At 45.1% G+C, this 15,685-nt stretch overlaps 1 protein-coding gene across 2 annotated transcripts in view; it reads right to left on the minus strand.

Moving 5' to 3' along the window:
• Positions 1–80: 80 nt before the first annotated feature.
• The window catches only part of rbl2 (retinoblastoma-like 2 (p130)), a 23,677-nt gene continuing 8,072 nt past the window's right edge, over positions 81–15,685 (minus strand). The window contains exons 6-22 of one of the 2 annotated variants that reach the window (XM_073472212.1): positions 13,928–14,088; positions 13,554–13,618; positions 13,049–13,220; positions 12,759–12,922; positions 12,326–12,438; positions 12,144–12,247; positions 11,896–12,033; positions 11,295–11,459; positions 10,932–11,040; positions 9,942–10,181; positions 9,667–9,866; positions 8,677–8,853; positions 8,506–8,577; positions 6,851–6,947; positions 4,028–4,281; positions 3,032–3,205; positions 81–1,679 (exon numbers count right to left, since the gene is read on the minus strand). In XM_073472212.1, coding sequence (XP_073328313.1) covers positions 1,512–1,679; positions 3,032–3,205; positions 4,028–4,281; positions 6,851–6,947; positions 8,506–8,577; positions 8,677–8,853; positions 9,667–9,866; positions 9,942–10,181; positions 10,932–11,040; positions 11,295–11,459; positions 11,896–12,033; positions 12,144–12,247; positions 12,326–12,438; positions 12,759–12,922; positions 13,049–13,220; positions 13,554–13,618; positions 13,928–14,088 — 2,573 coding nt within the window. In that variant the 3' untranslated portion in view covers positions 81–1,511. Of the gene's footprint in view, positions 1,680–3,031; positions 3,206–4,027; positions 4,285–6,850; positions 6,948–8,505; positions 8,578–8,676; positions 8,854–9,666; positions 9,867–9,941; positions 10,182–10,931; positions 11,041–11,294; positions 11,460–11,895; positions 12,034–12,143; positions 12,248–12,325; positions 12,439–12,758; positions 12,923–13,048; positions 13,221–13,553; positions 13,619–13,927; positions 14,089–15,685 lie in introns of both variants that reach the window. The other variant, XM_073472211.1, reaches the window with a different exon arrangement.

Below are 15,685 nucleotides of genomic sequence, written 5' to 3' on the forward strand. Positions count from 1 at the left end.
TGAAGCTGGTTTTATACTTTGAGTCGTGGAGGCTGGTCGAAGTTGTGTGCATGAAAAAACACTCATGAACTAACAGCAGGTCACTTTAAACATTTTATTTATTTTTTACAATCAAGAAAATCTAATAAAAGTAAAGTTTGTTTGAGGGAAACAAACGGACAGATTTCAGGAGTAAAAAATAAAGGCACTTAACTTACATCACCTCCATAAAATAACTTCTCTCTTCTCTTTGTACAAATATTTACACACTTCTCATCACGAACAAACTCTTCTTCTTCTTCACAACACCAGACTTTAAAATCAGAAACCAAAATGTTTGCTGGTGTCGATAAAAAACACATTTCAACATCATTTATGTGAAATTCAGTCATGAGCCCTTTAATCAACAGACGTCACTGTTTTAATGATTCCTGGTCGTGATGGAGGAAGTGTTCTGAAATGTTTACTTATTAGTATCATAGAAACGCAGCCAGGACGAATAAAGTAAATATGTTGAAGAGAAAAACATGGAAATAAAAAGAAGCAATCTGTTCTGCTTCAGACGAGCTGCAGCCGAACCATCAAGAACTCAGCGCTGAAATACATTCAGAGAGAAACCAACGCTCACTGTTTGATCTGTGATCGCCAGCTGATCACCAGCTGATCATCACCAGCTGATCACCAGCTGATCACCACCAGCTGATCACCAGCTGATCACCACCAGCTGATCACCAGCTGATCATCACCAGCTGATCACCAGCTGATCTTACATGATCTCTTACACACTTCTGGACTTTGCATTTCCACAACAGCCCTCAGGAGAACCTTCTGCAGGCCTCCAGAGAGTCTGGGAGGACTCGGTCCAGAGGTCCAGAGGTCCAGAGGTCCAGAGGTGGACATTTGGATGCAGCCTCAGTATCTCACCTGGATGTTCGTGGTTCTGATTTTATTAGAAGTTTTCTGTTGAAAAACCTTTTGGAAAGGTTGATTTTTTAGGTGATATTTGGTATCAAAATGTTGAATTAATCTTGTTTTATGGCTTTTTACTATCAGACTGAGTGAATTTATTGTTTTCAGGTACTTCAAAGAATATTTTCACTCTTCAGTCCAGTTTGGTTCAGGAGAAGGTCGAGTCTTGATTCAATTGAAAAGTCAGTGCTCACTTGTGGTTTCACAGCAGAGACGATCACCAGAAACAGATCAGCTGTGTATCAGGTCACAGGTGAATCTTCTCCATTCAAACTGGGCTGAACTAACAGCTCCTGTCTGCAGTGTACACATGTAATAGATTACTTTGATACTGAAGAAAAGTTAAAACATGAGATTCATCATCAGGAGTCAGGATCACTCTTGTTGGACTTGTAACTCTGCTGTCTCACCAGGTGTGTCTGCCTTTGGAGGTGTGATGGGTGGAGCTTTAACAGTGTGATGGTGCAGTTGGTTTGTTATTATGGTGACCTTCTGTGTGTGTGTGTGTGTGTGTGTGTGTGTGTGTGTGTGTGTGTGTGTGGTGGGGGGGTGGGGGGGTGACCTCAGTGGGAGGAGCTGCGGTCGTTGGCGACGTCCTGCAGGCGGCGCAGCAGGGCGGAGTGGTTGTCAGGACAAACCCTCTTGGGTGACGTCTCCTCCTCCAGAGGCATGCTGCGCTTCCGGGTCGGCGTCTCTCCGGTCCGGATCATGCTGTTGATCTCCTGCAGGCGCTGGTAAACACAGTGAACGTGGGTGAGTTATTTAATTTTCATCTGTAGTTCAGTGGCTTCAGTCCGCTCTGCTTCTCACTCTGCTGCTCTAATGAGTCAGAGACCTGATGAACAATCAGTAGAGTCTCATCTTCACTGAGCTGGAATCAGTTCAGAACAAAGTCACCAAAACTAAAACTGAGGTTTCTGAACCTTCGGTTGTCTTTTTCACTTTTGAGTCATTTTCCTTTTTTCTGATCTTTATATTTGGTTGTTTACGGAGGTGGAAGTAATGAAGTACAAATACTTAGTTACTGTCCTTCAGTCCATGTTTCAGGTATCTGTCCTGTACCTGAGTGTCTCTGAGACTTTCCCTCTCTACATCTGAACACAAACATCTGAACTTTCTCCTCCTCACAGCTTCAAACAGCCTCGTTACTTTAGTTTGATGCATCTGAGGTGAATTATGGATTATTGTTATTTGGCGTCATCGCACGCCGCCTTCCCAACATCACCAGACTGATGTCGACCTATCAGAGCACATCACGCACGGCAGACGCAGCGAGACGAAACAAAGACGTAAAAGACGTGAACAGACAGAGAGGGAGGCTGAATGGGGAGAAAAGGCGTGTTAGTGTCTCGTATCTGCAGAGAGTTTCTTATTTTCTCTCTTTGTTGCTGCTCGGGACGCTTTACCAACCCAACATGTGGCTGTTTGACGTCCTGGGAATGAGACTCACTATCAACTATCTTTATGGTGCGTTCAGGAGCAGCTGGGACAAATCCTACTGACTCTACCTTTAACTTTAATAGTCTTTGAATGATATTAATATGACGTGAGCTTCAGTTAGCTTTGACCACAAATGTCCTTCAGAGGGAGACTTTTTACTCTGATACTCTGAGTACATGTCAGAGCCTGTACTCGATTACTTTTACTGGAGGAAACAAGCTGAATCAGTACTTGTACTTTCACCAGAGTCTGTTTTCACACAAGTACCTGAACTTCTGCTGGAGGACAGACTGTGAGGACGTTGCTGGCTGGTGTTGCCTCCTCCTCTTGTTCTGACTCTGTGTGATTTGAAGTTGTTCTTTGTCTTCGCTGTGCTGTCGGGTGGAGGACAGTCGCTGTGTGAAGCGCTCCTCCATGTTTAACCTCCGTCTCTCCACTCAGCTAACATTACATTTCTCCACCCAGACTGACACTGAGACTGTCTGCTGTCTGAAGTCCTATCAGGTGATGGAGCGTCAGTTTAAACATCGATCTGTCTGGCGCTGTCAGTGGTCCGTGCTGCAGTATAAACACTCTTTATGTCCTGTAAAGGTTTACAGTGTGTGTGTGTGTGTGTGTGTGTGTGTGTGTGTGTGTGTCTCACGTTGGGGGGGCTGCTGCAGATGTAGTAATAAATCCTGTCTCTGGGGGTGGTTGGCGTGGGGGCGGAGCCTGTCTTGTGAGGTGAGATGTAGATCGAGTGTTTGCTGGACAGAAGCATCCGACGGGGAGAGCCGGTCCTCAGGGTGGGGTACGGACACAGAGGGGGGGTCTCCACCTGCGCACACGCACGCACGCACACACACACACACACACACACACACACACACACACACACACACACACACACACACACACACACACACACACACACACATAATATGCTCATTAACATTAATAACAGCCTATAGTTTCTAATAACTGTTGAAAGCAGCATCACAAACACATTTATTGAGTTGAACATCGTTAAACCTTAACAGAGCTCTTGTTATGCTTTATTTAGATTAATACAGACTTTATATGCATTAATTAACTGTTCATTATGTGCTTATTAACAGTCAAAGGTGTTAATCATCTCCTTCCTGATCATCTGCCTCCTCAAGTGGTTCCAGTTTGCACGATGCTAACACTAGCTAGCAAATGTTACCATTGCTAATGCTAGCTGAGGCAAAAATGATTGATCCATAATCAGAATAATGTTTTTTCTTTTATTCTGCACCTTTCTATAAACTGTAGACGGATTATTTAAAAAATGTTTTGTACTTTCTGCAGCGACTGAATCAAAGTATTAAGTTGTTAAGTTGTCTGTATTAAGTTTCATAAATTGTTTTTTATTAACAGTTTGTTTTAAAGATGATTTTTCTAGCTGTGAAAGAAGAGTTAAGTTAAGTAAGTTCATTATTATAAATATCTTATAAACAATAAAACATGATTATTTTGCTGTTATTAACACTGATATAGTGTTATTAATGTTAATAAGCATCTTGTAAAGTTACTACCTGTTATAAAACACTTATCACTTAATGTGAGACAAAGATGCACAACATGGAGTTCTTTCAGCTGACACTGATCACTTGATTCCTGCTTGGTGGAGACGTACCGCTGCAGACGGAGAGCCGGCTGAGTATCTCAGAGCAAAGTGTCTCATCTGTTTGATGTAAACGTTGTTGTAGAAATGGATCAGGTCTCCTCGCTCCTCCTCACCCACAGTGGAGGAGGAGGAGGAGGAGGAGGAGGAGGAGGTGGAGGTGGAGGTCTTGTTGGAGGTGTTGGTGGGGGTGGAGGGAGCACTGCCAGGCTGGGGGGTGGGCAGAGTGCTGCTGGAGCGGATAGGAACTGGACTGATGTCTCCACCTGCTGGAGGGAGAGAGGAGTTACTCACAATGAGAGACAAGATAAAGACATCCGTCACACATGTTGGATCAATCAGATCAATCAGATCAATCAGATCAGATGATCCTTTTTTTAAGATTGTCTTTATTTATCCCACAATGGGGAAATTCACATGTTACAACAGCTCGAGGTGCAACAGTACAAGTAGAATCAGAATACATATTAAATATTAAATAGAAAAACACAAGATATTTACAAAAAACAATAAGATATTTATAAAAAACAATAAGATATTTACAAAAGAGAAACAAGTGGCTGGAAAGTGTTCAGGTAAACCCTGGCCAGGTGTTGGTCAACTCCCGCCCCTTCCAGTTTCCCCCTCAGTGCCGGCTGTATTGTGTTGAAAGCACTGGAGAAGTCAAAAACCATGACCCTCACAGTGCATCCAGTGTCTCCAGGTTTGAACGTGATCTGTGCAGCAGGTAGATGACTGCGTCATCCACCCCAATTCTGGGACAGTAAGCAAACTGAAGGGGGTCCAGTGTCGTGCTCACTGGGGATGGATGTGCCTGAGAATAATCCTCTCCGTGGTCTTCATCAGGTGAGAAGTTAAGGCGACAGGGCGGAAGTGGCCAGGCTCCTTGGGGTGCACAGACTTGGAGCTGGCAGCACACAGGAAGTCTTCCACAGGACAGGGACTCTCTCCAGAGTCAGGCTCAGGTTGAAGATGTGCGTGACCACCTCACACAGCTGGTCTGCACAGTCCTTTAACACTCTGGAGCTGATGCCATCAGGGCCTGTGGCTTTTCTCGCCTTGATCCTCCTCGTTTCCATTCTCACCTGCTCAGTTGTCAAGGAGAGGGGGGAGATGGGGGGAGGGAGTGGTGGAAGGCTGGGGGAGTGTTGGATGGTGTGGAGTCATGGGAGAGGGGTGTCGATGAAGGTGAAGGAGACAGGTTAGGGGGAGAGCGGGGGTTGTTCTGGAGAGGTGTGAAGGGGGGTCAGGGTGGGTGGAGGGGGGAGAGGGGCTGGACTGAAAATGGCAGAAAAAGTCAAGAGTACTGGCCCAGTCCTGGTCTCCGATGTCTTGATCTCTCCCTCCACCTTTTCCATGACCAGATATCTCCTTCAGCCCTCTCCAGACATCCCTGGTGTTGTTCTGCTCCAGCTGCTGCTCCAGCTTCCTCTTGTAGCTGTTTTTCCCCTTCCTAATTTCCTGCCTGAGCTCCTTCTGGACTCTCCTCAGTTCCTCTTTGTCTCCTGATCTGAAAACCCTCCTCTTTTCATCCAGGAGGGTTCTGATCCCAGAGTTCACCCAGGGTTTGTTGTTGGGAAAACACCGTACTTTCCCGGAGGGCAGTGTTCTCCACACAGAAATGAATGTAATCTGTGATGCAGTCTGTCAGGCTGTTGATGTCCTCCCCATGTGGGCTGCAGAGTGCTTCCCAGCCTGTGGTGTCGAAGCAGTCGCTCAGCCTTTCCCTGCCTCCTCAGACCAAGCCTTCACTGACTTTTTCTGTGGCGGATATTTATTCACCACAGGTATGTAGTCAGGTAGCAGATGGACCAGGTTGTGATCTGAGCGACCAAGCGGGGGGTGGGGGGAGGATGTGTATGCTTCCTTCAAGTTTGCATACAGGAGAGCCAAGGTTTTATTGTCCCTGGTGTGACATTTCACATACTGGGTGAAGGAAGGGAGAGTAGAGGACAGGGGAGCATGGTTAAAGTCCCCGGAGGTGAGGAGGAGGGACTGTGGGTGCGGAGGAGCTCACAGGCTGCAGCAGCATCGGCCGAGGGAGGGAAGTAAACAGTAGTGATGATTACACGTGAAAACTCCCTCGGAAGACAGTATGGCCGAATGCTAACAGCTAGTAGCTCAATGTCTCTGGTGCAGCGTTGCTCTTTAACACTGATGTGTCCAGGGTTGCACCATCTCTCATTAACGAACACAGCGATGCCCCCTCCTTTCCTCTGACCGCACTCCTCTGCTCTCCTGTCCGCCCGGATGATCTCGAAGCCCTCCAGGGTTACCAGTGAGTCTGGAGAAAGTCCGTTCGGCCACGTGTCCGTGAAGCACATGATGCTACACTCACGACTTTCTCCGCATGGAGACGTCGCGTCTGGCGCAGAGCCAACAGCTGATCGCGAGTGTAAACAATGGAGCCGTGGCTGAATGGCTCTCCAGCTGAAGTTTAGTCCGATAAGTAGCAGTAAGCAGACTGCTAAAGTTATAAACTGACCATCCGTAGTTCCTCACTCGCAAGGCGGGTCAGTGCAGCAGAAACAAAAGCTAAAGGAATAATCTAAACACACTAAACACACTGAAAAGATAACGCAAAGACGGAGCTGCTGTAACTGGCTGCAGATCTTCATCTAACAAGGCTACAAACAAGGAGATGATCCTGTTTGTCACCATGAGACACCTTTTACACACACACACACACACACACACACACACACACAGACACAGACACAGACACACACACACACACACACTCACACACACACTCAGTATTAAATATAAAGTTCACAGTAACGAGGTTCGTTCATCATTAAAGACAAACGAAGAGTTAAACAGGTGTTTTCATACCTGGATCCTGGCTGGTGTCAGACGAGTTCTGTTTGTTAGTGTCGTTGCTGCCCGAGTGACGTCTCCTCCTCCCCGAGATCAACACACTCCTGTACACCTGGAACACACACACACACACACACACACACACACACACACACACACACACACACACACACACTCTCAGTATTAGCTTATAGAGTCACCATCACCGGCGCTGCCAGATGTGAAATGTTACATTATTCTCCTGTATCGTATTTTGGGGGAAATTATCGTTCTTCAGTCAAAACAATGAGAACAAGCAGGAGCACGTGTGTAAATCAATAACTTGCTCAGTGCTGCATTCACAACAACTGCACTTGAAGGCAGCATCACTGAGTGAGAAGGTTAAAGCTCCCCCTCCTCCGGGTCGCTTCAGGAGAGAGAACGACATCATCAGAGCCGTCACAGAGCGTGATCAGCTGACTGAGGTCACCTGACACGAGGATCCATATCCTGCTGTGTGACCAGGTCAGGAAGTGAAGACTAAAACCAACCAACTGATGGAGGCGTCACAAAATGGTCCAATTATCGTACGTTGTGACAGTTTTGTCATTATTGATCCAACAGAAGGTAAAATTAAATCTGTCAACGCTGATTATCACACGTCTCAACACTGACATGAGCTCATATTCAACTAAATCACTGGGTTTCATTTATATTTGTGTATATTATATATTATATATATTATATATGTGTGTGTTTAATTTCTTCTTATTTAATTTTGTTATTTTGGAGGAAAATTCTTCTACTTCTTCTAAATAAATTCAGCTAAATGTTCCCTGAGGTGGAAAGTAACTAAGTATTTTTACTCAAGTGTTGTAATTAAGTACACTTTTGAGGTACTTGTACTCTACCTATTTTCATTTAATGCTTCTTTTGTACTTTTACTGCACAGTTATTAATTAAGTATTATTACAGATTAAACCACAAAGAGTATATAAAGACATTAATAGACCAATAATGATTAAGTACATTCTGATGCAGATACTTTTACTTCAGTAATAGAAGTGACATTTTGGACGCAGGACTTTTAGTTGTAACAGAATATTTGTGAATCGTGGTTTTACTTCTTTAGCTGAAGGTTGTCTGACGTCTTCTCAGGGTCGTAAAGTTTGTTCTGTACTTGAAGCGGCGCTGTGGAAGAACTTTCTCTAAAACGATGTCAGTGTTTAGTGTTTCTGAGATATCTACTGAAGTGAGCATGTTGACCAGCTGCCCTCGGCCCGTCCAGGTCCAAAGCTCCTGTGCCAGCGGTGTAAACAATAACACTCCCCTGGTCCACAACCTCCCAGTCTGAACCACTAGCTGCACAGCTAACTGAGCTAACTAGCTAACAGCAGCTATAGTTGCCCACTATTTGTTTTGAATATAAATTTGACAGGTGGATTTTTCTTATATGTTGCACCTTTAACTATTTTTTTGAATGCAGTACTTGTACACTGTGTGTGTATTAGTACTTTGTGTGTTCAGCAGATAGTTCAGTGGATTTCAGAAGATGTTTGCTTCGGGCTAAAAAGTGGATAAATGATCTGAAATGAGCCTCTAATATAAATGAGAGGGACAAATTCAATAGTCAGTTTGGAAACATGTGAAATGTTTGTTCTGGTTTTCAGACGAGACTCGGAGGTTCTCACGTTGCTGGAGGCCTGAGGCTGCGTGCGGTAACACTTCATGATGTTCTGGAAGGATTTGTCTTCTTTGGTCACCTGACGACAACAAAAACACACAAACGTTTACTTCAACAGGAAGAAACACACAGTGTGGAGGGAACACACACACACACACACACACACACACACACACACCTTTGCCATGACATACACAGCACACATGAGCAGCTGGTCCAGGTGCCGGTCCATCATCAGGTCGGTGCAGTGAACCAGAGAATATTCGAAACACGTCCAGATCTTCCTCCTCAGCTCTGACGAGATGTCCAGTTTGACACAGAGATCTCTGAGCCGCACGCTGGCCAGGTGATACACCTGAGTGGAGCAGGTACAGGTATTTAAATCCACCTGCTGAGCTTTAAATGCAGAACCTCACTGAACCAGGATCAAACATTAACGCTGGGCTGACACAGTTTATTAATCCTGTTTGTTTCAGTTTTAATCTGGATGATAAAACAGACGTCTGATTCGTTCACTCTGTGAGGATCAATCGACCAATCGGGACGCATTCAGTGTAAACACGGAGCCTCTGTCACAGGAGAGAAAACCTCGTCCAGCTGTTGGACTTTGAACCCTAAACTAATGAACCACAGCTCATTTGAACATGTGAAAGTTAGATTAGCTTAGCACAAAGACTGGAAACAGGGGGAAACAGCTAGCTTAGCTTAGCATAATTATTATTAGTGAAAACACCATTTTTTCAAGCTCAGATCTGAGATTTTGTTCAATGTTTCTTTCTTTACTTTCAGACTCGGTGAAAGAAAACGTTCAAAATACATTTACATGATTTTTGGAGTTCAGATTTCTGTTCTGACATTTATGCAAATTAGCAGTTATTTAATTAGATAGCCTCGTTTTCATACACATAACATAAAATATCCGAAAACTGGTAATATAGAAAATATAGTCAGTAATGTGAGTTTACACATTACAGTACGACACAAACACACAAACACGGCGAATGATTTCCGTGTGTTCGCTCTCATGCAGCCTGGAGAGGAGCTCCGGCTTGTTTCCTCCCTGCTGTCTGATGGCCTTGCTGCTGCCATCAGACAGCAGTCTGACAGGTGAACACCTGTCAGGACGCTGCACATTAACCAGTGAAGAAGAAGAACGCGGGACTCGTACCTTCCTGAAGAACAGCGACAGCGAGCCTTTCCTCAGCGGACTGCTGCTCGCTTTGACAGCTGGTTTGGTGACAGCTGATTGGACGGTGATTGTGCCCGTCAGAGTCTGTGCAGACAGCGGCTGCAGCGTGGCTCCGCCCTGTCCCGTCACACTCATCTGGACCGGGAAGAAGGTGAAGCCTCCGCTCTCATTGGCCATACCTGCAGAGGTCAGAGGTCAGAGGTCAGTGTTCGTCCTTCTCATGTCCTCACTCAGTTCATGGTTTCAGTCCTCACCTTGAAGAGGGATGGTGACCTGCCCGTTGTTGAAGTTTAAGGTGAACGGCCCGGCTGGGATGGCTGTGACTACACTGGCCGGGCCGGTCTTGGCCACAGTGGCCGGTGCTGTACTGGTGGTGCTGGTGGAGTTGAGTCCAGGCTCGCCGTCCGGCGGGTCGACAAACAGACGGCGGCAATGTGGGCCAGTGGGCGGGGAGCTGTAGCGGTCCAGCAGGGTGGTGGGGGAGGGGGAGACACCTGGAGGGGGAGTAGGAGGCGGTGAGATGTACACGGGGATGGAAAGTAACTAAGTACATATACTCAAGTACTGCACTAGTACAACAATTCACTTTTAGTTTTCTAAAGATTTAGATTTTTCTAAAAGACTTTGTTGTTGTTGTTTTCTGTCATATTTCTGAGGGACAACATGTTCAGACTGTTTATTTATTATGTGTGACGACCGAATCAAAAATACTACGACTGAGTACGAGTCTGAGGTACTTTACTCCAGTTTTACTCCACTACATTTTGAAAGCAAAAACTTTTTACTGCATGAAATTTATGTGATAACTTTAGTTACAAGTTACTTTACTTCAACCTTATTTTAATCAGGTCACTGAACAGAACCAGATTATCAAACATTTTGAATGATTCTTGTTTTCATTGACGACTCAGACACTGGGGGAACATCCAGGTCACCTCTGGACCCTTTCTGTCTCAGCTCTGACAGGTACCAGCTTCACTCCAGCTGTTTTTACACTGGGCTCGACAGAGACGACACATCCTGAACATGGAGTCACTGACAAAGAGATCTAGAACCTGACAGATTTATATCCACTGATGAATCGATGGGCTGATCTGAGGAGGCCGTTCTGTTTCATTTTGTATTCTTGTATATTCAAGAAGATTCTTGTATCTCGTGTAAATGAGATTTTAGTCTCAGTGGAACTTCCTGATAAAATAAATCAATAAACAAATGAAAGGGAGGTAAATAAATTATACACACACCTTTGAGAGTGCTGCTGGTGCTGAGATCCGGTCCGTGGTTGACGGGAGTCAGAGGAACGTTGCCTGAGCTGCTGTCATCGTTCTGTTCCAGATACTGAGGAGGCATCACCTGCAACACACACACACACACACACACACACACACACACACACACACACACACACACACACACACACACACACACACACACACACAGCACCAGTCATCTTTATGACACACTGAATCTGTGCTGAATATATTTAAACACACACACAGAAAACTCTCTTCTCGTCTGATGATGTCATTCAAACAACACACGATGTCATGAACATCAGAGTGAAACTGGACTGATGTGTGTCGTCTTGTTAGTTGTGTGTTCTGGACCTGCTGGCAGGCGGGGACCTGGTCTTTGGCCCCACGGAGGCTCTCCCACAGGGGGGAGTCGCTGGTCCAGGCCAGGCTCTCCAGGACCTGCTCCTCCACCTGGTTCAGGTGCTTCACCACCTCCCGAAACAGACCCTGCTCCGACCGCACCAACACCTCGATCACCTGAGACAAACAAGCAGATCTCTACATGAAGAAATGATGCGAAACATTCGTTAACAAGTTCAGTCAAAAGGCTCATTTTGTTGATCCCATGATGCTTTGGGAAACGTAAAACAGGAAGTAAAATGTTAGACAGTGTTCATTCAATGTGTCCTGAATGAGCTGTTAGCAGCTCCTGTCTGCAGTGTACCCATGGATGTAATAGATTACTTTGATACTGAAGAAAGCTTAAAAACAGGATGATTCTCAGGTTCTGAATAAAATAATTATTGTCTCTGATCTCTAAGTGGGTTTATGGACGTTAACTCAGCAGATCTCTACCTGTCGTCCTGTAACAGATGTTACATCAGTGAGTTCTGCTGAGAATACAAACACACATGAACATGCAGACACATGAACAGACTCACACTCTGACAGAAGCGGTCAGCTGTATTGATACCTTGTAGAAGTGATAAGCTGGAAGCTGGAAGATGCCGATCAGGTTGGGGAAATCTCCCGGAGGTCTGTAGGAGAAGATGACGATCTCCAGGCAGCAGACGAGCAGCGAGCGATGGAAGACGTCCTGCTCCAGAATACACTGAGACACACAGACACACACAAGATGATTTGTGATGGTCTGTAGCTGAAGTGTTTCAGATAAACAGCTGTCAGCGGCTCGCTTTAGTGACGGAGATCAAAAATACTCACCGACAGGTCGGCGTCTCCCAGGATCATCTTCTCTCTCTCAATGATGGACTCCAGGATCCTGTAGTAGAGCGCCTCCGCCAGGTGGAAGTACTTCACTGCCATTTCTACAAGAACATTTACTTAAATATAACTTAACTGAACATGTGTACGATTTCTGTTTCTAAGTCTGTGTGTGCATGTACCTTTGCCCATCCCCCTCTTCTCTGCACCGCTGCCCTCGAAATGCTGAGAGAAGACCTCAAACATGTCCTTCAGGCGCCTGCTGATGACATCACTGGGGTCTCTGGCACAGGCCCTGCAGGGACACAGTTTGGACGTATCAGAAGAAGTACAGAAGTATTTAGGTATTTAAGTTATTATTACTTTTTAATTTATACATAATAATGACGATGATGTCTAGTTTCGTGTTTTGTGTCACAAATGTTCTCAACAAAGTTTGAAATAAAATCCTGGATCTGAGGAGTGTTCAGCTCGTGTGTCCAACAATAAACAACAAAACAGATAAAGCAGCAGTAACTGTGTGTTCATGTGTTCATCGCTGTGATCATTAACAGCGTGTACGTCTTCACTGCGACTAACTGAGTTATCAAGACGATCGACAGTCCAAAGACACACCTGAGAGTTTCCACCAGCTTGGCGCTCGGCCCCTGTTTGGTCCCTGACAGCAGTGTGTGGAGTCGCCCGACGCTCTTCATGGCAGACGAGACCGGAGATGCCAAACGGTTCTCCTGAATGTACTTCCTGCCTGTCAGAGGAGTGGAGACCTTCAGAGCCGAGGCCTGACCACAGGAGAGACACCAGCGTGGTTATTTTATATTTGGGATTTATTAACAGCAGAATAAATAAAGTTCAGGATGTAAATAATCATCCTGCTATAAAAGAGGTAAATAAAGTTATTGTCTCACGGTGAGGCTGGCGTGGAGCCTGTTGGTGGCGCTGTCCTGGTTCTCCAGCCCTTCACACAGGCAGGGGCCCGGCGTACCGATGTCCTCGCTCGCCCCCTCGCCGGTGAAGATCCTCTCATCCAGACTGCCGGTGGCCAGAATATGTTCCTCATAGACCCGACTGAGGGACAGACTGTGGACACAGCACAGGACATCAGGGCTCAGGAGGAAACAGAACTGACCGATCAATACTTCAGGTGAATCACAACGTGTGTTTCAGTCTCAGTGAGGAGATGAAGCAGTGTGATGTCACCTGACACATGACACACCTGCATCAATCTGTCTTTTTAAATATGTTAATGAGCTGTGTCTCTGCTGCAGCGCCACCTGCTGACAGACTGCACCAACTTTAAATTAGTTCAGAGTGAAGAAGTGTCGTAGAAACAGTTTGTGATCAGATCATATGAAGTTCTGACTGACGTCTCATCAGGATCGTTTCAGTAAACTAAAACACTGTTTGACTCACAAACTGTCTCCAAAGTTCATCGGGTCCAGAAAGCCGGTCAGACCGTCTTCTTTCCCTCTGAGGATCTGTGAGACAGAGAGAGGACGCTCAGTCTGTGTGTGTGTGTGTGTGTGTGTGTGTGTGTGTGTGTGTGTGTTCCCCCTGTATCATCTGTTCGTTACAAACCACATCATGTAAGAAAATCAGAGGCATTTCTTAGAAAAGACGTCCAGCAGTGACAGCAGGACGAGTTCAGGGACACACAAGATGAAATAAGATGCAGGTTGACTGAACTGTCTCACCCTCTTGTGGAGGAGTTTTAAACCGTCTCACCCTCTTGTGGAGGAGTTTTAAACCGTCTCACCCTCTTGTGGAGCAGTTTTAAACCGTCTCACCCTCTTGTGGAAGAGTTTCTTGATGAAAGGTTTCCAGAAGTGTTCTTTGACTCCTTTGGCCTCCAGCACCAGCCCGTCATGCAGCTCACACAGCTGCTCTATGAAGCAGTACGGACCTGGAGATGGCCTGTAGTCCTTACTGCTGAAGTCCTCTGGGAGACCTGAGGGACGGCAGACAAACACCTGAGTGAACACCCCAAAACAGACGTGTGTGTCATGTATCCTGATTACTGTGGAGACCTGCTGGTTCCTACAGCTCAAAGTGTGTCAGATTTCTTGTTGTTGACTTTAACAGAGAGAAAATCAGCTGCAGATCTTCTCCTGCACTCTGAAGATCGACCTGAACGTCGTACACGTGTTTGTTAGATACGGGACGACTTTCTGATTTTCTTCTCTTCAAAAAAACTTTATTTACATTATTTACACCGTCGACATGCAGTTGAGTTTGGACTTCATCTTAGCAGCGACAGTGAAGACTTCACACTGCAGTGGACAGTCAGTGTGATTTAAAGCAGGTTTGTGACTCAGAGTTGTAATGAAATAAAACTATTTATGGTATATAATGACTTCTTTAACTTTATATTTCCTGGTGTCTCAGGAAGTTGTTGCTGTAACAGCCTCTGTGTTTCAACATTGTTTCGTGGCGTCTTAAATCCCCTGATTGTGTCTCAGGAGTTTAAAACCAACAGACAGAAAATAAAAAAGTTTGCTTCCTGTCTGAATTCAGTTTGACGTGGAGTCATTTTTCATGTTGTGGCTGACAGAGCAGTTTCCTTTTTCTCAACAGCTCCTCCTGCACCATCAACACCACGTCTGGAGACGGAGGTGGAGGAGGGGGGGCAGAGGAAACACCAGGTGTCAACAGGAAGTGAGGCCGGGCTGATATACACCACAGCAGGCGTTCTGGTTGGAATATATTCAGCAAATGAATGTAACTTTTGATTTATTCAGCGTGTTTAATTTAGTACTGAACGCCAGTGATAAGCAGACTTCCTCCACACCAATGCTGATTTAACTTTATGACGTCATGTTTCACAACTCTGTGACTGCTCTGAACATCAACGATTCAACTGACTTGAGAACAAATGTTGTGTTCCTATCTGATCAGATATTAATATACATTAAATATATATACAGTACTGTGTATATCTGTGAATGAACTGCATTCATCGTATATTTATATACAGTAAAAACAATGTTTGAGGACAGAAATCGCACCGACAGCGACCAGAGAACTTCAAATAAACAGATAAATATGATGTGTAAAAATGTTTATCTCCACATGGAGCGGTCACAGATCAACATGATCCTTCATGTGTTCATCGTGTTCGTGTCCTCTGATCAGTTCAATCTTCATCTTTTAGCTGTTTTTGTTGAAACGTGTCTCTTCAGCTGCTGAACGCTGCACATGTTCACCAGCTGCTTTCTGACTGTCTCTCTGTTTACTGACTGTTTACAGCGTTTACTCTGAAAACCAGGTTGTGAGAACCACAACAGATGAACAACAAGCTCAAACTACTAAAGATGCACATTCAGATAATTCACTACCACACGCACAAACACACTGTCAGTAATACAATATTATTATAGAAACACGTAACATAGCAGCTGCTTTAAGTTAGATATAAACTTTATATTTCTGAGGTCACAATAGGTGCCTCAACTGACGTGTCAACAAGTTAAAATGCTAACATGCAGATTAGGGATGCACAATAAATACAGACCCGATAAATCTGGTCCGATATAGTTTTAATGACA

Source organism: Pagrus major, chromosome 8, assembly GCF_040436345.1.
Source record: "Pagrus major chromosome 8, Pma_NU_1.0".
Taxonomy (NCBI): domain Eukaryota; kingdom Metazoa; phylum Chordata; class Actinopteri; order Spariformes; family Sparidae; genus Pagrus; species Pagrus major.